This window comes from Rhineura floridana, chromosome 9 (assembly GCF_030035675.1).
Source record: "Rhineura floridana isolate rRhiFlo1 chromosome 9, rRhiFlo1.hap2, whole genome shotgun sequence".
NCBI lineage: Eukaryota > Metazoa > Chordata > Lepidosauria > Squamata > Rhineuridae > Rhineura > Rhineura floridana.
Window position 1 is genome coordinate 93,436,477 of NC_084488.1, and position 26,800 is coordinate 93,463,276.

Genomic DNA, 26,800 nt, shown 5'->3' on the forward strand with positions numbered 1-26,800 from the left:
GGGTTTGACCTAGCTTGTAAAACATCATGCTCTACTGAATTCTGCTCTCATTAAGGCTCAAGTGACAGTGTGCAACAATGTTGACTTTCGTCAAGATATATCTGCATCCTTCACATTGGACAAAGGACAGAACAGATGCATGGGTGAACGTTAAGTATTTAATAAAAGTAAGTTAAGAACCAATAGAAGTTTACTTCCACAACATTTTTTGATCCACAAGTATTAGAATAATTAGAAATTATGTGTTTGCTCAAAATTACTTAGAGCATTAGGTAAGCTTTGTTACCAAATAGCAGAATTAGGATATCATTTTGTATTTCAAACATAGGAAGCTGCCTTTTACCAAGTTCATACCTAGCTCAGTACTGTCCTAACCAGGGGTGAGGAACCTGTTTGGCTCCACAGGCCAGATTCTTATCAGGATTGGCATCGCAGGCCAAATATCACAGGTGGATGGGGCTGCCCACCTATCAATCACACAATGTTACAATGGTGTCATCAGCAAGGTGCCGCTAAACAGGAAACTTTTCACCATCATTTTAGCAGGGGATTCCAAGCAGGTTCGCATGGAATCCCCTGCTTTAAACAATGCAAAAAACACATATTTTAGCAGAAGATTCTGATGCACACACCTTCCTGATTCAGGGAGGGGATTGCCTGGTATCCCCTAGAATGATGGAAAGAACATCTGTTTTAGCAGGAGGTTGCAATGCAAACCCCCTCCCGAATCAGGAAATGGTTTGCATGGAATTCTGCTCAGTTTGACTGTGCTCCCCATTTCCCTAGCAGGAACAGGGACTTGCAGCCAACGTAAGATTTAACACCAGACTTGCACGCATCAGATGACATCATCAGTAATATCAGCTAATGGGTGGGTAGGCATGGTTTGGGGAAAATGGCCCCACAAGCCAAGTTGGACCACCTGGCAGGCTAAGACTGTCCCACAGGCTGGAGATTCTCCACCTCTGGCCTACATTGACTGGCAGTGGCTCTTCAGTGTTTCAGACCAGGAATCTTTGCCATTCCTGCCTGGAGATGCCAGGGATTGAACTTGGAACCTTCTGCACGCAACACACATGCTCTACCACCACAGTATAGCCCTTCCATCCTGCTAGCAGCCTCTCCAATTACCAAGAGAAAAACCCACACATACTTTTATCCTTAAGTGACAAACATGGCTTTGCTTTACATAGGGAAGAAAGCAGTTAACAGGAACATATCAACTGCTTGATGTGACAGCTAAAGTGGCTAATGAGGAAGAGATATCCTACCCTACCACCGCCATAACATTTAATGCATTGCAACGAGGACTGTAGGGCAAGCTCCACTGATAAATGCTTAGAGCAGGGGTGGGAAAACTGTAGCCCTCCAGATGTTGAGCTCACACTCCCCCAGCCACAGCCAGCATGGACAATGGACAGGAGCGTTAGGAATTGCAGTTTAGCAACATATGGAGGGTCACCCTGGCCTAGAAAATGCAGACTAAGGAGTCATTACTGGCTATTCCAGGTGCACTGCATACAGGAAGAGGACCAGCAAAGTTCCTTGGGTGATGGAGTCACATTGTAGTCCTGGAGGAAGCTAGATTTGTTTTGGCATGTCTCTAATTTGTTTCTTAAATAACAAGCTCCTAATAAGGAGATTATTTCAATATCTATCTGCTACATACCTATTAAGTATCAGAAGTAAATGCTGAATTATTATAAAAATGAATTTAAAATGTTAAAAATAAACCTTATTTAGCAAAAAAAAAATGAAATTCTATCTGTACCTCTTCTAAAGGAACATGCTTCACTAGCCCACTGACAACAGTTCTAGGATTTGTTTCTCCACATCAACCTCCTCAATGTACAGAGCATCGGCATCTGGGTGTTTCTTCGCTGCTGTGATGCAACCAATTCGAAGATCAAGCCGGGAAATATCTAAAGGCTTTGAGTCATCATTCACAGGTGACTGCTGCTTTTTCTCCTTCTTTTCTCCTACTGAACCAAATCAGAAGCCATTTAATGACACAGGCATGCAATTCAAGCAGTTGTACCATTGGTCTCACCTGAAAGGTGATTTTCATAGGAGTGGGCCATCACTGTGGGAAATAGTTCCACCTATCGTGTGAAGGCAAGAATGTTTTTGAAGTCAAGACTAGGGACGTCATGCCCCTCCCACTCTCCAGTTCATTCGTAGCGAGTCTAAAAAGAGATATCTAAAAATACAAGAACAAGGCCAACAGCCCGCCAGAAAATAACATAATAGTTACATGCATAACAACATGACTCTAACATAACTACATAACATAACAGACTAAAAGTCTTGACTTCACTCTTACATTTAAATATAATAGCGTAACAATAACATGTAACCCACTGATAAAATCTCTAGTCATCCTCCAACTGGAGGGTCGTGATGGCCCACTCCTATGAAAATCACCTTTCAGGTGAGACCAATGGTACATTTTCCATAGGAGGTGGGCCATCACTGTGGGATGTACCAAAGCAACCCATATAGGGAGGGACTACCCACATGTTAATCCTCATTAAGAACCTGTTGCAACACTCGTCTGCCAAAAGATGCGTCAGCAGAAGCATAGCGATCAATTTTATAATGCCTTATAAACGAGTGTGGGGTAGACCAGACTGCGGCCCTACAAATCTCGGCAACAGGAGCATTAGTGGCAAAAGCAGCCAAAGTGGCAGCTGACCTGGTAGAATGAGCCGTTATACTAGCTGGAACTGACAGCTTCAGAGACTCATATGCTAAAGTAACACATGCCCTTAACTAACGGGATAAAGTAGGATTGGAAACTTTATGCCCCATAGACCTTGGATGAAAGGATACAAACAGAGACTCCGTTCGTCGAATCTCTTGGGTCCTAGACAGGTAGGTCTTGAGAGCCCTCCGGACATCTAACGAATGCCAAGCCTTTTCAAGAGGATGGGTAGGATTCGGGCAAAAGGAAGGCAAAACAATGTCCTGGTTGCAATGAAAAACTGAATCGACCTTGGGACGAAAGGAAGGGTCAGTCTCCAGCACAACAGAGTCCTTATGGAAGACGCAGAGGTGTCGGGCAGAAGACAGTGCGCCCAACTCCGAAACGCGTCTGGCAGATGTGATTGCGATCAGAAACAGGACCTTGAAGGACAGTATACGTAGGGGCACAGTCCTGATGGGTTCAAATGGAGGGCATTGCAAAGCCTGCAGAACTTTGGGCAAACTCCATGAGGGGAACCGATGGACAACAGCCGGAGAGCGTAGGGCGACTCCCCTCAAAAAACGTTTGATGAACGGATGTGAGGAAATATGATCTCCAGGAGAGGACACTGAGAGAATGGATGACAGAGTAGACGCATGTCGACGTAGAGTGTTGGGTCGAAGTCCCATCATAAAGCCACTATGGAGAAATTGGAGCACCTGGTGCACACTGGCCTGGGATGGATCGTGGTGGTGGGACTGACACCACTTGGAGAAAGCCACCCAGGTATGTTGATAAATGCGAGTGGTAGATGGTCTTCTCGAGGCCAAAATAATATCAATCACAGCGTCAGGCAGTCCAGCTGACCTCAAATGTCCCCGTTCAAACGCCACGCTGTTAGCTTGAGCCAAGTAGGGTCCTGGTGCAGTACTGGACCCTGGGATAGGAGGTCTGGCGTTACTGGAAGTGTTCAAGGATCCATCATTGACATTGCCAGAAGATCTGAAAACCACGGTCGGCGTGGCCAAAATGGTGCTATCAGAACCAGCTGTGCCCTTTCGGTTCGCGCCTTCCTCAAGGTTTTGGCTAACAATGGTATGGGAGGAAAGGCGTACAATAGACCGTCTGGCCATGGTGTTGTCAGAGCATCCACTGCTTCTGCTGTTGAGTCCAGGTATCGGGCAAAGTACCTTGGAAGCTGGCAATTGTGACTGGAAGCAAACAGGTCGACTGAGAGGGTGCCGAACCGACACTGGAGACGATGGAAAATAGCTGGATGAAGTTTCCATTCTCCCGGAAAGACCTGTTGTCTGCTGAGCCAGTCTGCTGTTACATTCCAAATCCCTCTGAGGTGCTCTGCTTTCAGGGATTGTAGATGTTGTTCTGCCCAGACAAAGATGAGGGAGGCTAAGTCTTGCAGAGGACGAGACCTGGTGCCCCCCTGTCTGTTCAAATGTGATTTTACACACGTGTTGTCTGTTCGAATGAGCACATGATGCAAAGGGAACAGAGACTGAAAATGACATAGAGCCAAGCGGACAGCCTTTAGTTCCAGCCAGTTGATGCTTTGAGATTGCTCTGCGTTGGGCCAAACCCCCTGAACGTACTGGGAGTTGCAGTGGACTCCCCAACCTGTGAGGCTGGCGTCTGTGGTCACGACGGTTCTGCGGGGTTCTCTGAACGACGTGCCCTTGGAGAGGTGTTGAACCTTGGTCCACCAGCGGAAGGAGAGGCGCAGAGCAGGGCTCAAACGAACTTTGCGATGGTTGGAGCTGGCAATGTCTTTTTGAAAAGGCAACAGAGTCCACTGAAGGGGCCGAGTGTGGGCTCGAGCCCAGGGCACAATGTGGATTGTGGAGATAAACATCCCGAGCGCTCTGGCGAGAAGCATGACGTCTGCGGATGTTTGTTGCATCAGGGACCTTGCGATGCTTGTGATGGCAGTGATGCGATCTGGAGCCAGGAAGACCATTGCCTGCAGGGTGTCCAACATTGCCCCAAGATGTAGTAGGTGTTGGGTTGGTTGGAGATGGCTTTTGTCGAAGTTGACAAGCCAGCCGTAGGTCTGCAAAACATTGAGGGTGATCATTAAATGATGATGAGCCAGCTCTTCAGACTTGGACCGTATTAGCAGATCATCCAAATATGGGTAGATATGAACCCCTTGGGTCCGAAGGTAAGCCACTAGGATGAGTAGCACCTTGGAAAATACTCTTGGAGCAGAGGAGAGGCCAAATGGCATCGCTCTATATTGAAAATGTTGGTGGCCAAAGGCAAACCGAAGAAACTTTCTGTGGGCTATGCAAATGGGCACATGGAGATACGCTTCCTTAAGGTCGATAGAAGCCAGGAAGTCTCCTTCATGCAGACTCTCGGTAATGGAATGGAGAGATTCCATTTTGAACCTGCGGTATGTTACAAAACGGTTGACAAACTTGAGGTCCAATACCGCCCTCCAAGATAAATCTCGTTTTGGCACAGCAAATAGGAGGGAGTACACCCCTTCCGATCTCTCAGTTGTGGGAACTGGCTCTATTGCCGCTATGTCCAAGAGGTGATGTATAGCTGTCTGCATGATGTTGTGCCTGGCTGGTGCCCTTGGGCAAGGAGACGGATGGAATCTGTCTGATGGGGTTGCCCAGAACTCTATGGTATAGCCATAAGTGAAAAGGTCCCTGATCCAGGAGACCGTAGTAAGGCGCAGCCATCGATCTCCAAAATTAAGTAATCTGCCACCTATGGGGAGGGCGTTAATACTACTTGTGTAGGCGAGGACCTCCCCTATATGAGGACGATGAGTTGCCCCTACGCCCTTGGTACTGACCTCTGCCCTGGAAGCGTCGGTTCCAGGAGCCCCTGAATGCGTTGGAGTCATAGGGTCTGAAGTCGCGGCCTCGTCCTCCTGGCCGCGTTCCTCGAAAGGGCTGGTTAGAACGAAAGGAGGGAAATCGCCTGAAGGGCCTGTGGTCGATGTTCTTGACTGTGGCTAGAACCGGTTTGTGGGCGTCTTTTGGATCAACCAGAACTGCCTTTAGAGCTTCCTCGCCGAAGAGTAGAGATCCGGAGTAAGGAGCCTTGGACAGGTTCAGTCTGGCCGCTGAATCAGCTTGCCAGTGGCGAAGCCAGAGGGTGCGACGAGCGACTATTTGAGTCGTCATGGCTCGTGCCCCTAATTGAGTGGCATCCAAAGTGGCATCGGCCACAAAAGCTGCTGTCTTATGTAATTTCAATAGTGCTCTTTTGAAGGCGACAGGATCAGGGTTAGCATCCTCTAGAAGGTCATCCATCCACATCATAGATGCTCTGGAGAAGATGGAGGCTGAAGCGGAGGCACGCATGGCTAGGGCAGTGGCCTCGTGATTCTTGCGGAGGGCGAAGTCTATTCGATGCTCAGTAGTATCTTTTAGGTGGGATTCCCCTTCCCTGGGCAAGAGAGATCGTGAAACGAGGCGAGCGATTGGTTCATCTATGCCAGGGACATCTAACTTGGTGGCAAAGTCTGGGGCTAGGGCGTAAAGTCTGTCAGCCAGGTTCTTGAAGCGTCGAGCTTTGAGTGGGTGGGCCCATTCTTCGGAGGCTAATTTGGCAATTGGGTCCGGCACCGGGATGTAGTGTTCAGTAGGTGCAGGGGATTTGAGGACCTTGGCCCCTTTGATAGCTGGGGCGGACGAAGTTGAAGGCGCAGTCTGGAGACCAAGGGTATGAAGTACCCTACGTGCTAGCGGTTGATAATCTGAGGTATTGAACAAGCGATACGATGTATCCTCCTCATGATCTGAATAGTCGCTCCAGTCGTCTCCTTCAACATGGTCAGTGAAAGTTGACTCCTCCGCATACGAGGCTTCGTCCGTACATCTGCCTCTGGCTACATCAAAGGGATCTGGTGAGCAGGAAGGATGAGCAGCATGGAACGCACGTTGGTCCATGTTGAGTGGGGGTATGGCAGGAACTTGTGGTAGTGACTGCATTCGTGTGAAAAAAGCCAGCATGGCTTGGAGTTGGGAGAGGAAATCAGGAGACAGCTGCAGACCAGATGTGGGAGATGTATGTGCCTGATGAACTATTGGAACAGATGTCTGAGGCGGTAAGCCAGAGGTAGGTTCGTTAGGCGAACAGTGAGGGGGAAAGCCAACAAACTCTTCCTCGTCAGAGGCAGTAGCAGGAGAATGGAAAATATCACTTATGTGTGTCTGTGCTGTGGTGGTGGTTGGCACAGAGACATAACGAGGGCGCTTTGGTTTACTATGGCTGGAAAGATGTTTTGTCTTAGCCAGTGCTTTGGCATGTCTGGTCTTAGACGTGTTAGGATGTTGTGGCTTGGCTGATTGTGGCATGTCTGGCTGATCTGGCACCATGTGTGTTGATGGTGACATGCCTGGCTGTTCTGCCATCTTATATAAACCTGGGTGCAGTACACTGCCACGGAGGGGGCAGGATGTAAAGACCCGAACTGGCACAGCGTACTACCACGGAGGGGGTAGGATACACTGGCAGATGGCGAAATGCACTGCCACAGAGGGGGCAGAATGCACTGAGGTATCAGCGTTAATATAATATAGGCTGTTTTAGAGTTGGCACACTCAGATTAGTGCTGTAGGCTGGGTTTTTGGTTTGTTCACGGCCCCAGAGGGGGCAGGATATATAATGTAAATCAGATTTAATACAAGTCAGCCACTGATATTAAAGCTCCAGCCTTGATAATGTAATCCAGCCACTAGGATTAAAGCTCCAGCCTTGATAATGTAATCCAGCCACTAGGATTAAAGCTCCAGCCTTGATAATACAATCCAGCCCACTAGGACTGGAGCTCCAGCCTTGATAATATAATTCAGCCACTATGATTACAGCCACAGTAATGTGTGTAAATCAGCCGTGTGTAAATTTGTCAGCAGCACATATACACAAACATACGGATAGATAGCCTGCAAGGGAGGTATCCGATAATAAGGGGAACAAAAAAGGCGGGAAATTCAAAATCAAAAAGAAAAAATGGCTCCCGGAAAAAAAGAGCGGGAAAAAATGGCAGAGAGGGAAGAAGCAATGGCGGCCGTCGGAGGCGAACTGGGGGAAGGGCTGCCCAGCACGGTCTCGCCGAAAACCGCAGTAGCGGCTCTAGAAAATCCCCGGAGAAAACAGGTAGGGGAAAAACGGCAGCTGCTGCAGAGAGAGCCGCCGTCGCGGTCTGTAAAGCCTTTCGCAGTGGGATTTAAGCCACGTAGCGAGGGCGATCTGAGGCAGAGGGTTAACGGCGGGAGCCGCAGCTGCAAGCTCCCGCTGAGATCGGATAAGCCGCAGCCGCGGCAACAGATCGGGGGGGGAGGTCAAAAGCGATCAGAAGCGATCAAAAAGGGAGAACTGCAGCCGCGGTCACTGAGGGAGCCCCCAGGCTAAGGATACAACAGAGCGGGGGGGGGGCTAGAAACTGCCAAAACGAAGAGAGCCGCAGCCGCGGTCTCAGAGGGAGCCCCCAGTCAAGGAAATAAAATAGATTGAATAGCTCTGAGGGAAGGGTGAGAAAGCCGCAGCCGCGGTCTCTGAGGGAACCCTCAGAGGCTAAACACAAAACAGAAAAAAAAAAGGCTTTAAAGACAAGTACACAAACAAATACGAGACTTAGCTAAATGCTATGTGAAATTCCAATCTTGTTCGTACGAAGGCAAGAATGAACTGGAGAGTGGGAGGGGCATGACGTCCCTAGTCTTGACTTCAAAAACATTCTTGCCTTCGCACGATAGGTGGAACTATTTCCCACAGTGATGGCCCACCTCCTATGGAAAATTGTAAACACACACATTTCTTTTTCCCTGTCTGAAATCTCCCCACTATGCATTTTAACACTCTTTGATTTCAAATCAGAGACCAGCAATATTATAACTCTGCAAAAATAAAATTTCTTAAACATCGTTAACTAGACAGTATTACAGTATAATTTCCTCTGATGACAAAGTTTTGCTTCAAAGCAAAATGGGTCCACCCCCAAATGTGTTTCTGAATTCTTGGGGGAATCCCTAGGGCCACAGAAGTATATTAGCGTGAAAATATAGTTTAAAAGAAAAAAACTATTAGACCCACTGAAATTGATGGACATAACTAACTTTGGTAGAACTTCATTTAATACAAACCTCAGAAATGGCCTGGTAAGGACATATTCTCAGCAACATCAAGAACTATGGAATGCTGAGGACCACGGAACCATATATTTTTAAGGATAGTTGTGAAAAAAGGAAAAGGTGTGGCAGTGAAAGGGAACTGGCCTGCTTGAACTAGTTCAGGGCCAGTATTAGGGTTATGGATGCTTTAATATTTTAATATTAGGGTCATTTGTTTTAACCTTTTTAGTTTACTTCTGTTCTAATTGTCTCTCAAATATTTTAATTGTTTTATTGATAATTTTATATTTCTTGTAAATCACTTAGAGGTTTTCTTACAAACAAGCAGCATATAATTTTTTAAAATAAAATAAAAAAGTGGAGGAAGGGAAAAGAAACTTCTTCCTTTCCCATTCTCCATTAATTCTTCACATCACTCCATCAATATAGCTACAAATCACTTGGGCCCAGGGCCCTCAGTCACCAATACACGTTTCATAAGATAGGGAAAAGATTGCTTTGTTTCACCCTCCTAACCCTCCCCCCCCCCGCAAATCCTACACTACAAGGCTCCTGTTCCAAGCTGGTTGGAGCCCTGAACAGGGACTGGGGATCTGCCTGTAAGGAACTGGAATACCCTGCAACAGGTTTGTTGTGGGTCCCTGTTCGTTTTCACTAATTCTAACAGAATTCTATTTTAATGTCTAAAGAAAATGTACTGAATTAATTATGGAGCAGGTTTAAACTGAAAATGCTTAGTTTATTCAGAGCATTAATTCCACATAAGTTACACAGCTGTTTATCAGTCTGCCAATCCTATTTCTTCTACACTTCTGCATGAATAAGATTCTTTTGTCGTGTTTATTAACAAAATTTGAACATTTCCAAGTAACTTTTGCAGCATTACCTTTCTTTTCTTTGTCCTTGTTCTTCTTTTCTTTGTTTGCTTCTTTGGGTTGGCCTGTGGGATCAGGTGGGATGACTGCAGCAGGGGCTGGCTGAGAGAAGCCTTCCGAACAGGATGCTGCAGAAGGTGTTTCGATGGGTGGTAGAGAGACTTGCTTCACTATGTTAAAGACAAAATAAGATTCTTTCGGGTTGTTTTTTTTAAACCAAAAAAATGCCATAGTATAATATTTAACACAGGAATAGTATAGATTTAGCTAACAAGGTATGCATTACTGCTTAAATCCAATCCATAGATCTAAAATGTGGGTTCTGCTAGCTACAACTATCTTGTGCAATATTATTTGTAATATAATGAAAATTATAATGCAGGCTGTTGTCATTTTCAAGTTTGCACACATTAAACATGACCCCTCTGGCTTTTATTGGTGAGCATTGTGAGCATAGGCAATCATGAAGTTGATAGCAGCAACAAATATCTGTATTTCTAGCAATCCAATCATATTAATCAGAATCATGCCTGATTTAAATGAGAATTGCTTCCAAGAATCTGTGCTTGAGATTGTAGCCTTAGCAAGATGTAGTATTTTAGTCAGCGGACTAAAATAGATTATAAGTAATATAGCTGAAATAACTTTCCAATATATAAACATCAATAGGTTAAAGTTATTGCGCTGGACAACTGCTTAATACCAAACCAGAGGAGCTGTACATATTTCATAAAATCAGTATGGCATTACTCACATATGCATTTGGCCTATCTACAATTGAATGTTGCCCTGTGTGTAAATTCCCTGCAAGTAGAAAACTAGCACAAGGACGAGACAGGGCTAGAACATCTCTTTCTTCCTCACCCCCTCCAAATAGGCTAGTTTTTCTTTTGATTTTTACTTCCAGAGGGTTTTCCCCCCCCGCAGGGAAGTATTCAAAAATAGTACCCACCATGTACATTTGTAAGTGATGCCACCACCTCATTTGTCTGTATTTGTAGGTTAGCTAATGATCCTGAGTATGAGACCACAACCATAAGATTCAGGCTGTGTACACACCATAATTAAAAGCACATTTCTCCCAAAAGAATCCTGGGAACTGTAGTTTGCTTGGGGTGCTGGAAATTGTAGCTCTGTGGGAGGTAAACTAAATATCCCAGGATTTTTGGGGTGTGTGTGTGCTTTAAATGTATGGTGTGCATGCAGCCTCTGTTTATAAGTCAAATTGTAGGCAATTTCTATGTACTTATACTCTGCATTTTTATATGCATGATTTTGAAGGAAGCGAAATATAAGAGACTAAGGGCAACGTACAATGTCATAAAATCAGATTTCTGCTTGCACATCAGGATTCCCCTTTCTCTCCTCCCCATTAACCCTCCAACACCCCAAAAATCTGCTCCGTAGAGTGCCAAAAGCTGTTCATGTTCAAGTCCCAATGAAACACATTAGTCAATACTTAAAGCCTCATGGCTTCCAGTAGGTCTTTGGAATGACTAACTTTAGAGGGCTGGGGCCATGGTCTTATATATCCTCTTGTCATTTGCAATACTCCCCCTCACTCTCCAGTTAGAAAAAATAAAATTTAAAATTAAAACCCAAACTATCAATTTGGGGAGGCAAAGCTGCTTGGGTACATAAGGTTTCAAAGCACTTTTAGAATTAAACAAAGTAACTGGTAAGGGTTTCATGTATTTTGCATGCATACACACAAATACAATTTCAGCTAAGCCCTTGATTCCACCACCACTCTGCTGCCAACTTTCAACCAAAATGGCTGGAAATTTACTTCTTTAACAAAAAAACACCCCATGGCTACGATTCTCAGGATGCTCAAGTGTGCCTGCTGGCTCAATTTCAGCTGTCACAAACAGCAAGACCCTAAAGACAGACAAGAAGTATGTACTTTCTGAAATTTTACTGTGGTTTGCTATGTGATGCTATGGCAAAGCACAAGTGGAGCATAAGTGGCATCAGAGGGGCAGCAAGTGCTCCCCAGATTAAATCTAACAAATGAGGCAAATCTCCCCCCATACCCCAAAGTACACTTTATCCCTTCAGTGCCTCCCAAATATATATCCCCCCCTCGGTGTTGTCACTGAAAAGGGTTACTGAAGGCTGAATGAGGAAGCTGTGCTTGCCTAAGACAACACTGCTCTCCCACCCCAATTTCAGTCACCTCCATTCCGAATTTCTGCTTGGATCAATTCCTGTTTCAGCACCTCAATTTCTTTCTTCAGTTTAGCATTTTCTACACGAAGTTTCTTCTCTTCCCTCAGAGATGCCTGCAAGACTACAGGAGACAAACTTCCATTAGGAATCTTATATATTATATTGCCATAAATGGAACACTGGATTTCATAGTTTTAAACAAATTTGAGCTCTATTACTAGGTTTACAATTGACATAAGAACCATTTGTTCCAAAACCTTTTTTAAAAAAACCCAGAAAATCACAGTTCATATAAGTTAGCAACTGCTCCTTGTGCTTTTTGCCTTAGCCTTTTTTTATAAAAACAATCCAGGGGTAATAATCCAGTTAACATAGAAAAAATAATATGTACAGAAAATCACTTATGCAACCAGAGCACATTATGAGTTTCTTGCAATGCTCAAATTCCAGACTTATTCTGTTATGAGGGGGGGAAAGGGAAAGTATCAGTTTTTAAAAAAAAAAATGAGGGGAACAGTCATGACAACAGAGAGAGCCTCAACATAGCAACTAAAAGGAAAGATGTTCTTTCCATTATGGTTCTGGAAAGGGGAGCAGGAGATTTAAGCTCTGTCCCTTGCTCTTCCACATAATCCCCATATATAGCTTCTCAGCACCTCAGTTTTCCCAGTTATTGAAGACATTTTACCAACCTACACTACTGTCAAAATGACATAGTAATATCAGTTATTACCACTGAATCTTCAGTATTTTTCAATTAATTCCACAGAATTGGACTTCTTAATCACATTTGCCTTCCCCTTTCACTTGGCACCTGTTCTAAGAAATGAACTGTTGCTCTGAGGTTCTTAAGGGAATACAATCTGGAACTGTATCGTATGCCTGTTACAATGGAATGCACAGTCAAACTGTTTATTCTTTAAGTTTACAGTCTTCTTTCTAACTACATCAGGAAAACAGGGATGGAAGACGTCAGAACATTTCACTGTAAACTATAGTGAAAAGCACTCTACAGGCACTACCTTAGGGCTCCGTAGAAAATGTTGAAAAGTTTGATCTCTTATATTTATAAGCAGAATGTCTGTCTGTCGATTCTAGGCCAAAAAGCCTTCTTTGGAATTGAAAAAAAGGTGAGGGTGTGGTTCATACACACTGAACAATATACAAAAAAATCCTAGAGCTGCAGACAATGTAATAAAAAAGGTGGCAAGAGCACTATTTTGGCTTTATGCTGGAGTTCCAAAGACTTAAGCTAACCTTCACCAACCTGGTGCCCTCCAGATGTTTTGCACTACAAATCCAGTAAGTCTCAGTCAGCACTGATGGAAGTTGTAGTACAAATCTGGAAGTGAAGGCTACGTTAGACCAAGGGAACTTATGACTACTTTGTATACAAGCACATAAGTGTAATTGATAAAGAAACAAAAGGTAAAGAATATGTTTAAACAGTTCTAATTGTAGCTCTGGATCATTATAAAATACAGATTAGGGTTTTATCTTTACCTAGTCAAAGACAGAATTTGATAGCTATGAACAAATTCTTGGATAAATCAGTGCTGAAAGCAAGAGATTGTGAATCAGTGCAGACAAGTTATTGAAGGATCACAAAAGTCTTAATAAAAAGCCCAAGTTATTAGCATTAGCACAACATCATCAATGTGATGGTACACAAGATTGCATGGGACTACAGCTTAGTTAAATATTTGCATGTATAAAGTCATAGCTTCAATCTCCAGCATCTCTAGTTAAAGGACCTCAGGTTATCAGGGTGGGAAAATCTATGCCCAAAACCTTAGGGAGACGCTTCTAGTCAGAGTAGACAATTCTGGGTTAGATGGAACAATGATTTGGCTTCGGTAAGGTAGTTTCATTTGATGGGCTTTAACAGTGCTAGAGAAGTACCGTATATTCCGGCGTATAAGACGACTGGGCGTATAAGACGACCCCCAACTTTTCCAGTTAAAATATAGAGTTTGGGATATACTCGCCGTATAAGACTACCCCTGCTTATGACATGCAAGCGATGTACCTTACCGGCGATTGGCTGGTTGTTGTATACAAAGCCTATCGTGCGAAGGCAAGAATGTCTTTGAAGTCAAGACTGGGGCGTCAGGCCCCTCCCACTCTCCAGTTCATTCTTGCCTTCGTACGAACAAGATTGAGATCCTATAGTGTAGCTTAGCTAAGTTTTCTGTGTTTTTTGTTGCTGTATTTGTTTGACAGAGTGTGGAGGTTTTGTGACTGTGTGTTTACCAAGTGTTCCCTTCCCTCTGTCTTGTATCTAACGTCGTGTTTTCCATTCCTGGGGAGTTCCCTTGGGGGGGTTCCCTGTTGCCCGGGCCGTTGATTTTCCCAGCCTTTCATCCAACGGCCATCAGAGGGACTGCGGCTGCGGTTTTCTCTATTCCCAGCGGGAGCTTGCGGCTGCAGCTCCCGTCGTTATTTCCCTCCCGTTCCTGGCCGTTTGAGTCTCCCCCGTCCCGGGAATATTTCATTGAGAGTCTGTGGCTGCGGCTCTATCTCTCCCTTTGCGGCTTTTATCTCGGACTGCCTTGAGCCTCGCTGCCTGACAGTTTCGCGCCGCAACGGTCCCTGCATACGGCGGCTGCGGCTGCCTCCTCCTGCTTCCTTAGCGGCGGCGGCTTTTTTGCCTTTTTTACCTAGCCGTTCCTTTACTGATTTTCTGCGCCGCGACCTTGCTTATCGGCCCCGCGGCTGCAGCACAAGCGGCTCTACCCCTGCCCGCCATTGCCGCTTCGTTATTGTCCGCCATTTTTTGACTTAATTTTCCCGCTCTTTTTCAGCACCCGGCATATAAGACGACCCCCGACTTTTGAGAAGATTTTCCTGGGTTAAAAAGTCATCTTATACGCCGGAATATACGGTATACTGTATGTTATTCAGAGATAGGTGGCTGTAATGTTATTCAGAGATACATGCAGCACTCACACAAGCTCTCTTCTTCATGAGGAGGATGCCATTCAGTAAAGTCAACTCAAGTTATTTTATTTATTTATTTATTATTCAATTTGTATCCCGCCCTTCCTCCCAGCAGGAGCCCAGGGCGGCAAACAAAGCGCTAAAAACACTTTAAAACATCATAAAAACAGATCTTAAAATACATTAAAACAAAACAGTGTTAAAAACATTAAAAAACAACTTTTAAAAAGGGTTAAAAACATTATTAAAAAACATATTAAGCAATTCTAACACAGATGCAGACTGTGTTATAGCAGAATTCTCTCTGCAGCCTGAGAAGATGTGAAAGAGCTCTCTTCTGTTATTACGCTTATGAACAGGCTGTTCAGGAGGAGTTTGATATGTTGCTCTTTAAAGAGGTGTTTTTATCTCTGCACCCTGCTTATCTTAACTCTGCTCCTGCCATGAACAAGAGTTACATTTTTATTCATTTAATACAGGGATGTGAACATGGGGACCCTCCAGATGTTGTTAGATTTCAACTCCTACCAGCCCCGGCTAGCATGGTCAATGGTCAAGAATGGTGGGAGTTATAGTCCAACAACATCCAAAGGGCAACACATCTGATTTAATAGGTCTGATCCAGACTCTCAAGACAGTATACACACTAATATACAAAAATACAGACTAACAGCATAACTATAAAACACTAATTAAAATAACTAGGAAACAGCAGAATAAATAAGAACTACCCAAACACATTTAGCAACAAGAGTGCTTTAATCACATGCCTTCACCATATTACTATGTATGAACATAGTTAATGAACAAGTGTTCTCAAGATATATTTTGGAAGATATTATATATGTTGTACTCAGAACCAGCTGTGTGGCTAGTAGGGACAAATGTACACAGAATCTCCAAATGTTCTGCATGGAGATGTGCCTACTATTTAAATTAGTAAATAAGCTAAATTGCTCATAATTCGGAAATTACCTTAAGCCAGTTTGGTAGAAATAGAAAAAAATCATTTCCTCTATGCCACAATGCACAGGAATGTAAAGATTCTTCAGTTTTAGTCTTCAGGGTTGTTATTTTCAAAATCAAATTTCAAAAACAACTGGAATGCTTTTGGCCTCTATATTCTACTTGGAGCCCGGATGATAACAGTGCCAGGGGATTTTTAACAACTGTATCTTACACCAGTTCCTACCCCTTCTTAATCACAGAGGAACTTGGCCAGTCATTCATGCACTGGTTTATAACCTCCCAGGTTAAAGTATTGTATGCACTCGGTATAGGATGTCCTTCAACATTTCCACTGGCTGCCAATTATTTTCTACATACAATTCAAGATGCCAGTTACTGTCTATAAAACCCTAATACCCTCTCTCATATGCACCTTCCCTGAGAGGAAAAAGCCTTTCTCCATCTATCACAGGAGTTAAACCAGCAGCTGCCCAATGTACAGCCTTAGGAATAATTATGGCCGGGGGGGGGGGGGAGGCTGCCAAGTATTACCATGGTACAATTTTCTGTCACCTGGCCATTCTAGTGTCTTTTCAAAAAAAAAAGTGAGAAAACTTTGCATTTTATTGCTTGCTGTACAGGAGGTATAACCTAAACAATATAGTTTTTACACAGGACCAGGGTCACGATAAGACTTTCTCAACTCTACTCGCTGATTTTGCATGGCCAGTTTTACAATAAAGCACATTTTAAATAAGGTTAAAGAACGATGCCTTACTGGCTTTTTCCTTTAGAAGAGCAACTTGCTGCTTAAGATATTCAATCACTTGATCTGCTTCTGCGCCCTTCTGCTCCAGTCTGTTCAAAACTGCATTGTTGGCTGCCATTTTCATCCAGGAACGGATTAAAAACCTAAATAAAAGGAAACAGGATCATGTGAATGTTTTATTAATGCAATTATCTGCAGCTCTGTTTTGAATAGACTAAAAACCAACCACTACCAGCAGCAAACAGCACCTAATAATATAATACACCGGAGTCACCCTGTCTAACTTAAAGCTCACATTAAAAGCAATTGTCAAGCTGATTTTGCTGTGTGACATATTTTGCCGTATGCTGGAAGAAAAGTGATTTTTGCCTACCATCTGTAACAAAGATGCTTCTTCTAAGCAATTCAGAATCAATTCCACTTTTCTAGGATACAAGGCAGAGACATAAGAGGTTGCCAAATGGAGTTATTTTAAGATCTATTGATTCCAACAAGAGCACTAAGATATAAGGCAGGGATGGGGCACCTGTGGTCCCGCAGAAGTTGCTGGACACCAGCTCTCAACATCCTTGAGCACTGGCCATGCTGGCTGGAACAAGCAGATTTTTGAGGACTGTAAGGGGAAGGAAGATCCCCTCCACTAGGCACACAGACACCTGCTCATGCTAGTTTGGATTTCACTCAACATATTTATTCAAATGCCTTAATTTAAGATATGCAGACAATACCACACTACTAGCAGAAACAAGTATTGATTTGAAACAAATGCTGATGAAAGTTAAAGAGGAAAGCACAAAAGCAGAACTACAGCTGAACGTCAAAAAGACTAAAGTAATGACAACAGAAGATTTATGTACCTTCAGAGTTGACAAAGAGGACATTGAACTTGTCAAGGATTATCAATACCTTGGCACAGTCATTAACTGAAATGGAAACAATAGTCAAGAAATCAGAAGAAGGCTAGGACTGGGGAGGGCAGCTGTGAGAGAACTAGAAAAGGTCCTCTCATGCAAAGATGTATCGCTGAATGCTAAAGTAAGGTCATTCAGACCATGGTATTCCCGATCTCTATGTATGGATGTGAAAGTTGGACAGTGAAAAAAGAGGATAAGAGAAAAATCAACTCATTTGAAATGTGGTGTTGGAGGAGAGCTTTGCGCATACCATGAACTGCAAAAAAGGCAAATAATTGGGTGTTAGAACAAATTAAACCGGAACTATCATTCAAAGCTAAAATGATGACACTGAGGTTATCATACTTTGGACACATAATGAGAAGACGAATCACTAGAAAAGACAATAATGCTGGGAAAAACAGAAGGGAGTAGAAAAAGAGCAAGGCCAAACATGAGATGGATCGATTCTATAAAGGAAGTCACCGACCTGAACTTACAAGATCTGAACAGGGCGGTTCATGACAGATGCTACTAAAGATTCATAGGGCTGCCATGAGCCGTAATTGACTTGAAGGCACATAAAAAAAAAAATTTTTTTTTTCTTATACAAAGGAAACCCAAGGCACCTAAAAATAAATCAATTCAAGAGCAATATTTTTTTTAAAAAAAGTATATAAATAAAAAAGTCTAGTTCTGAGCCTCAAGTGTAAGGAAACCTACAGCAGCAGCAGCAAGTATCAGTGACAGGGCTCCGTATGACTGAAATTGCCATATTAAAACTGACTGAAATTGCCATACATGGGAGGAAAAACATCAAGGCAGTAAATTGTAGTTCATTTCTATGAATTTGAATAGCTGGAGCAAGAAGACTAAGATTAATCTTCTGTATTCTGTACAGCAAAGCTATCCATCCTGCGCACTATTCGATTTCTGCCTTTATTTTTGTATCAAAACAGGCTAGCAACTTAAGCTTAAGGGCTGCTGTTCAGAGTAAAAAGCTTTGGGGCACACCTCAAGTAGCTTTTAGATCCCAGCCATTGGATGTAGGGAGATTTTTAAATTAATGCAACATTAAACATATGCTGGATGTTGCTGGACAACCACTGCAATGCATTGTCTACTATTTGCTATGGTGGCACTAGACATAAGCAAGGACATTGTCCCCGAGTTCTCTACAAAGTCTAGAATGCTGTAGATCCACCAAAAATTGTTAGACTGGTGAAACACGGATCTTGTCTGATTTGTCCGAGACAACCAGAAGCAACAAATCCTAAATTGTGTCCTTTGCTGTTGGCCCCACTCACGTGATCAGTCCAATTATACAACTAATATCTGACATTTTATTATTTGAATGAAAGATATAGAAAAGTATTTTCTAAGATGTAGAATTGCCATACATTACTAAAGCAATAAAATCTCCAGTTTTCATTGGGATACCGACGACTCAATTTCTCATCATTTAGGAAAGATGAAATATACATTATCTTATTATAACATTATTCTAATACATTGTAATTGCAGAAGAAATATAGCTCTAAATTAATTTAATTTCTGGTGGTGGATTGGTACAAAAGTCACTTGTTTCAGTGACTTAACAAATATTATCTGGTTAATTCTTTGCTGTGGAGGAACACTGGCTTCTTTCTGCTAATCTGAGAACAATTTTAACTGGTAAAACATTTGTGACCCAAGAGATATCATACCAAAACAGACATTGGGCTAGTCACACATTGTGCTTTTGGTCATATCTATGAATATATCTTTTAAAAAAAATGTTTTTGAAGCATCTGTTCTTGAAATACATTGTTAACACGTAAGACAGCATTTAAACAAAGAAACAGGATTCTTACTAGTGAACTATATTTAAACTTCCAAGAATATACCCAGACAATTTAACAAAGCATGCAACCAGCAAGTAGTTATTCACATAAAATCAATGTTAAAACACAGTATTTTTATAGGCCAAAATTATTATTAAGTTAACAGCACTCCAAAAGGGAATTTTCCAAATTACTGCAGTAACAATTTGTTGAAGAAGCGGAATGTCAGCCTGCTAGAAACCATTATCATTTTACCCAATGCCATTTTTAACAGTTCACTGCACCATGTACTTCCAAATCAACTAGAAATAAAAAAAATCCATCTTCTCAGCTCTGTAAGATAACTGGAACGGTAAAAAAACAGTGGAGAGCCCTAATATCCAGCCAGCTTCTATATTACCTGGATATTAATCTTTGATCCAGTGCTAAAACTGAAAGTGTACACCAGTTTCTAAAGCACCCTGCCACACTGTTCAGGAGCAACTGGTCCTTGTCAGCTATTTATATATACACACACCACTTTAACAAGATATCAGAGTGGTATTTCAGTCTTATATACTTGGAATAGCACTTGAGTTTAGAATATATTCTGCAGTTGAAATATATGTTTTAAATGTCCTAGTTTCAAAGATTTCATATAGAAAAACTGGAAATATTATTTTAATCTGGCTGCAATAATTCACGGATTAATGCATTTCATGGCCACATGGGAGAAATATTGAAGCAAACACCTTCCCCTTTTCATACATGAACAGAAAAACATTTGCCCCATTCTTCACTTAGGGGATCTCTCTGGTCATTCAGCAGACAACAGAGTTGCAATTTGCTACTCAAATATTAATGCAAAGGTCCAACTACAAGTAATGAATGTTTCAAAGCTGCAATGATTGAAATGTAACCCATCCATGCTTTAAAAATATTGTACTATTATTTATATAATGTGAGTGCAGAAACACTGAGAGCCTGTCAGTGTAGACTGACATTGTATGTTTCAGAGTAAAACTAGTACTAGACAGTGGGATGGTGCAGACATAATTAACCATGGTTTAATGATCAAGAGGGAATGGCTCAGTTTGCACATACCACTAAGCCAAACCAAATACATGGTTTAGCTTAGGGTTTCATCCAAAACAAGGCTCATGGTTTGTCCATTATAGACAAACTTCATGCCGTCAGATGACACACTAAGCCAGACCATGGATTAGTTCATAGCAGGGAAACATCAAGAGGAATGGGGGAGGAGCGCTGTGGCCACAATCTCCTCTCCGGAGCCCCCACACTCATGCTTTCACGGTAAGCCATGGTTTGGCTTAATTATATGAGAACCAGATGTCACAGCCTGCTCCCTAAACCATCTGCATAAATCACAAATGCTAAAAAAGCAAACACAAAAAGAATCTTTAGACTTCTGTTACATTGACACAAGGCAGATCAAGCATTTCCTCTTTTGTTTGGATTAAGCAAGGGAAACCAACATATGCATTTAAACAAACATAAAGAAGTATAAACTGTGTGTTATAAACTGGTTCTAAAAGCCTAGCATAACTGTTTTGGCAGGACACAGGAACTTTAATATGGTAAAATTCAGCTTGAATGAGTAAAATTACTCTATCCCACTCAAGTCACACTGCAGAAGCTTAGTTGAGATCTCTTTAGTAGTATTTAACACTTGAATTACTTGATAAACTTTTCACGTGTGGCCATGACGCCACCCCCAAAATTTACTCCATAAACTTACCGATAGTGTCAACCCGCTAGTGCAGATTTCTGTTCATGCAAATAGGACTTCCCCTTCCACTCCTTGCACCCACACAAAAAACCCAGATCTGTCCTGTAGGGTTGCAGGATTCTCCAGAACAGATTGTAGGGGTGCAGGAGGCTGAAGGACAAAGGAGGGGAAATGTCACTGTGTCCAGATCTCACCCAAAACCGATGTTAGTATTTCTAATACATGTCACTTGTCTCCAGGGAGTTTTTTTTTTTAATGTGCAAACTGCAAGCTACTTATCAAGGTACTTCTGCTTAAACTTGCTTAAATTAGGCTGCACTTACTAGGAGTAAGCTTCCATTGAACTCTGTGAAATTTATTTCTGAATACTACACGTACAGGATTGTGTTGCTACTCAAAAAAAGCAATGAGCCTAACCTGAGAGTAGAAGGTTAAGTGTCCTTTAGAAGCACTATATGCAAGGTAACAGCTGAAAATAGATCACCAGAGAAATTTTAAAAGGTCATGTTACAACACAGAACTGCTAAGATTTCAAACTCTGTTATCTCATACAGCAGTGCACTGATATCCTACATTTAGCAACATTTCTGCACAAAGCATAATATATCCATACAAGAACCCAGAGCAAAACTGTTCAACATTTTCAATTCTAAGACAATCACTGCACAACTGGGGAATAGCACATTCAGAGAGAAGCGCAGTGAAGGGTTTTACTGCTGCCAAACAGGCAAGACTCTTTTCTATTTAAAACCAGCATGCCTCATCAGCTGCAGTAAAAAAAAAATCCAAGATATCTGTGGATGCACTCTTCTCCCCTATCTGTGCTATGGCTGTTTAAGATGGTGGCCCTAGGTTCTAACTCTCAGGGTCCTGTACCACTTTGTCATCTCCGAACATTTTATTATATGCTAATTGGCGTAATCATGACATCGCAAATAAATTTTGAAGCTCCTTATAGCACTCCTAACAGGAATACAACCTCATTCAGTCCCTGAACTGCTTCTCCTAAATATGGCATGAGAAGTATGCTGAGCTATGTTGGAATGAACCACGCTTGCGGCTCTAGCAAACCTTCAAGACTAGGGAAATGATCCAGCTACTCATCTTCAGAGATAAGAATAGGATGACCATGACAAACCTGTGTGCAATTACTTTACCTTCTCACTACCTACAACAGTGCATTTGCCAGCTAGTTAATATTATAAAGCTCGAACTGCAAAAATAAATCAAACAACTTTTTATTTCATTTTCAATTCTAAGCTGCTTTACACCATATCACATACCTTTACAAAGTCTATTTATGTGGAAAACTTTAATGCTTCACAGAAAACCCTGAATATGAGATTATATAGAAGTGGAAGAAAAATGCAAGTTTTTTTTTTAAAAAAAAAACAAACTTAATGTAGCAATTTAATAACCACTGTGGAGTTGCTGTCACATAATCATTTACAGTAGGGCCCCGGTTATATGGCGGGTTCTGTTCCGGACCCCCGCTGCAAAGCGGAAAACGCTGTAAAGCAGAACCCCATTGACTTTAATGGGCCACGTCACACGAAAATGATGCAAAAACAGTGCAAAACATCGCAAAAGGGGGAAAAACCCTTTAAAATTGAAAATGAAAGGCACCACATCAGCAGAACGCCTTAAAGCGGAACGCTGTAAAGCGGGGCCCTACTGTAGTTAATCCTACAGTTCTAAATGGGAAAGTCATTACAGCTTGCCTGTTTTTTATTTATATAATCTTTTTAGTGGGACATAGCATTCTATCCAAGGAGTTGTTTTCTTAAAATTAAAGTCACACATGAAAACAATTTGAACTGCAAATTGGCCCTGCTTTAGCAAGTAGGTGCTGAATGCAGATGATCTCAAGCAGTCTTAGCTTAAAGAAAGCCTCAACCAGCACTTCTCCCTCCCTCCTTAAGCTTACTACAACTGTTCTTACTCTAGGTTGGGCTCAAGATGTGAAGTCTATTTGCTTCTCTCCTACCCTAAACAAATGTTAAAAGATGGTGGGGTGGAATACTCACTTGGATGAGCCCAAATGATGGCTACACTGACAAGATGGTTTAATGGTTTGTATTTGTTGTATAGCACAGTGGGGAGGAGAGCCTGGCTTGGAGTACAGAGTCTGTGAGTTCAAATCCCCGCTCATGTCTCCTGGGTGTCAAGGGCCAGCTAAAGATCACCCCACAGTTAGTGGATCAAGGGTTACGTGCCCTGCCACCTGTGCAGCCGTGGGCAAGCTGCATAGTCCCAAGGAGCCCAGTTGCCCCCCCAGCTGGCAGTTGGGGACAAGGAAGGGGCTGGCTTGTGCAGCTGTGGCAAGCTGAGCAGGTCCTAGCCAGCTGGGGAGGACTAGCCTCAGAGGGAGGCAATGGTAAACGCCCTCTGAACACCACTTACCATGATATTGCCATTAAATAAATAGATAAATATTGTGTTTTAAATTGTTTTTAAAAGATGTGTTTTAAATTTGTATGTTTGTTTTTTATGTTTTTAGTTGCTGTAAACCGCCCAGAGAGCTTTGGCTATGGGGCGGTATACAAATACAATAAATACAATAAATAAATCCCTATTCATAGGGTTGTCACAAATCGGGATTGACTTGAAGGCAGTCCATCCATTCATTCATTGTAAACTGCTTTGATGTTTTTTGAAATGAAATAGCAGTATACAAATATGGTTATAAACAAATAAAGATAGAAATCACACTGCTTGATCCTATGCATTTTTGTTAGAATTAAGTTTCCCTAATTTCAGTTAAATTTAATCCCCTCCTCCCAAAAAAATGCCCAGGTTTGCAGGCTAAATGTCTTCAGTGGGTCAGAAAAAATATTTGAGAAATATTTCCAAGTAAAGCCAGACCACTATCTGCAAGGATTTTAATGCAGTTCACTTTAATCCAGTCAAGGCAATATTTTTGCAAAAAGTCAGTAAGCAGTGGAGCTTGGACAATTAAAAATAAAATTTGCAATTAACTGTAGCAAATATTGAAAAATAGATATTTGGTATATTCTGGCTTGGATCCTCGATGTTTGCTAAAAGAGAGTTCTTCACATGGAAGGGGTCCTCCCATGAAAGAATTCTTTCTTTGTGAACAGAAGCTCCTTCTGATTGCGAAAAAAAACTTAGGATCTAAGCCACTAACTTCTTTCTAGAACATATTATGCCTGAATGGCATGATCCTCTTTCTACAATTAATGGTAATCTTCCTGCTTCATAAGACTTAGTTTGAGGTCCCATATACAGTACAGCTGGTTGTACATGAAAGTGTCTGTTCCACCTAGAAACAAAACTTACACAATACACATATTTAATAGCCTGCATATGGCTCTGGTATAGCTACAGATTTCTGATCCATTACCTGGATGTTGCTTCTGGCCTTTGAAATTCCAGACCAGTGCTACAACTAGCAAATTATCAATCACTGATCAGAGGGTTGGCTGTATGCATGAAAGCCAGTTTATACCCCTATTTAGCCAAAGCTCACTGGAGGGCCATGGAGTCACCCTCTCTCATTCTTCAGGCCAAGACCGCTTTGAGATCATCTGCATTTGGCACCTGGAAGGAGACGAGACCTGCTTGCCAAGCAGAGCCAAATTGCAGTTTAAATTGTTTTCATGTGTGACTTGAATTTTAAAGAACGCATTCCATCCAAGAAGTTGCTAAGTCCCACTAAAACGTTTATACAAATAAAATCTTAAGACAGTGTAGCACATTGGAATGCTTTTGGAAAAGCAATGCTTAAAACATGTGACTAATTAACTGAAGAAAGCGTCATTACATGTGGAAATCTCAGTAAGGGCTCAAACAAGAAGAGCAGTGGGGACTCAAAAAGGGAGATGAAACAACCTTCACGTTCAGGAGAAAGGGGCAGGAGCAGAAAAGGTTCCTATGGATAGCCACCTCCTTCCTCAGAACCCAGTCATCTTCAAGTTGACTGCTCCTGAGGAAGTTATCACTGTTACAATGCCATCATGAGCAGGGTAACAGTTAACAAAACCAAGCCTTTACAAAACAAAAGTAATTAAAATTTGCAAGCTGAGCTTGGGAATCCCCCCGATCTTGTGTGCGCTCTGTCACTCTTCTTTGCTGTTTGACTCCCAAGTGGCAACGCTGCTTAGAAGCACATTTTACCAGATTTACAGTAGATGGTCAGCCAGCAACAACATCTTACTTAGATTACAAAAAACACACACTGCATTGGGCTCTCCTTGAAAACAGTTAGAAAATCTAAGCTGGTTAAAAATACAGCAGCCCATTTGTTGGGAAAGTGTGGTCAGGAAATAACACCAAGCCAGACTCCATTTTCACTGGCTGCCATCTTCTGGACCACACTCTTCCTAGACAGCTTCAGATGGCCTCTTCCCTATGTATCTGCCATCATCAGCTTAAGATACTTCCCCCCTCTCCACCCCCACACAAACATTTATGTTGGATAAATTTGCTGCTGATCTGGTATTTTTCTTGTTTTAAGCAGCTGTTTTAGTTGTTTTCTGATGTTTTGATGGGCTTTAAAATTTTATTTTTATTTTAAAAATTGCTTGTTGGTTTGAGTGCTCATTGTCTGGAAAGGTGAATTAGTACTAGAATAAATAATATACTTGCACCAAAGGCCGTATTACAATGGCATAAAACATACAATTCCATCTATGCCCCTACCTACAATTAAATTCACATTCCCCCACACTCCTCAGTTACCTAAGTGTCTAGTCCCCAGACAGGACTCTTCTTGCACAGTCACCTGAGCTTCATGCTACCACATACAAAAGGGTGCTTTACTGCTGTTAGGGGAGAAAAGATATGTTTCCACAGAAAATTGTACTTTATATTTTAAGTTATTCCGTGACTATTTTTTAAACTGCCTTGAGGGGGCTTTTTGATGGAGATAAGATATAAAGCTACTTAAGGACTATCCGGAATTAAGTCTCATTGAGTTTAATGGACCTACTTGCTAGAGTGTGGGTATATAAACACATGAACAAGGCAATAAACTCCTCTGAACACAGTAGGACTTACTTTCAAGTAAACATGAAGAGAAATGAGCTGCAAAGGACATTAATTCTAAGCAATATATTTAATGAAGAAAATATTTTTGAAGGATTATATTTGGCAATAGTACAAAATGCATTTGGAAGATCTAAGTTTAATTGCATAGAGTTATTTCCAGTTAAAACACATGCAAGCAGGGAACAAATCTTAGCAGAGGTTTTCAATTGCGATCTTAATGCTTATACATTTTATCTTTCCCATCCAAGAGGCATTTTAACCAGATTATATGGAAACATTCATTGTTGATATACTTCTGAAATCATATTTTCATGCTAATCATTGTGTTATGTTTCAAAGAGAGTTTTCATTAAAACTGTAACCTGTGCTATATATGTAAACGCTGAGTAAATATATTATAATGCATGAAGCAGTGTAGAAGCTGCCAAGGCTGAAAATAACTTCAATGCTAAAAGAAAAAACCCTCTTAAATATATATTGGAAGACCATGATGAAATATGGAAACAGATGTTCAAGTTTATTTAAGATATTTATATCCCACCTTTTACATACGCCTCAAGACACCTAACAAAAACAATAAAACAGCTAAATAAATAAAGCCACAGATAAAAGACAACACTAAGCCCGCACAAAGATAGTTTTAAAAAAAAGCCTATACAATTTTAAAAGGAGGGACCAGTTTATATATAAAAATACTTCAATTGCCATTAAATACCTGATCAAAATGAATTTTACAGTAATACCTCAGTTAACAAAGTAGATGCATTCCTGGATATTTCTTTAACAGGAACTTTGGTACCAGAGGTAGGAATAACATGGAAAGAATAGGGATAGGTTCCTCTACC

General features: G+C 41.8%; 2 protein-coding genes across 2 annotated transcripts in view; both read right to left on the reverse strand.

Moving 5' to 3' along the window:
* Positions 1-19,640, reverse strand: part of AIMP1 (aminoacyl tRNA synthetase complex interacting multifunctional protein 1) — a 31,398-nt gene extending 11,758 nt beyond the window's left edge. Inside the window, 6 exon segments of the mRNA XM_061585469.1 lie at positions 1,772-1,833; positions 1,836-1,982; positions 9,683-9,841; positions 11,851-11,964; positions 16,510-16,643; positions 19,617-19,640. Of these exon segments, the coding sequence (XP_061441453.1) occupies positions 1,772-1,833; positions 1,836-1,982; positions 9,683-9,841; positions 11,851-11,964; positions 16,510-16,624 (597 nt within the window). The 5' untranslated portion in view covers positions 16,625-16,643; positions 19,617-19,640.
* LOC133364570 (uncharacterized) lies at positions 2,772-7,273 on the reverse strand. Its single transcript, XM_061585462.1, has 2 exons — positions 5,511-7,273; positions 2,772-4,751 (listed from the first exon to the last, which is right to left on the reverse strand). The coding sequence occupies exons 1-2, from the start codon at positions 7,075-7,077 to the stop codon at positions 2,773-2,775; spliced, it is 3,546 nt and encodes a 1,181-aa protein (XP_061441446.1). The 5' UTR covers positions 7,078-7,273; the 3' UTR covers position 2,772.
* Positions 19,641-26,800: the final 7,160 nt, after the last annotated feature.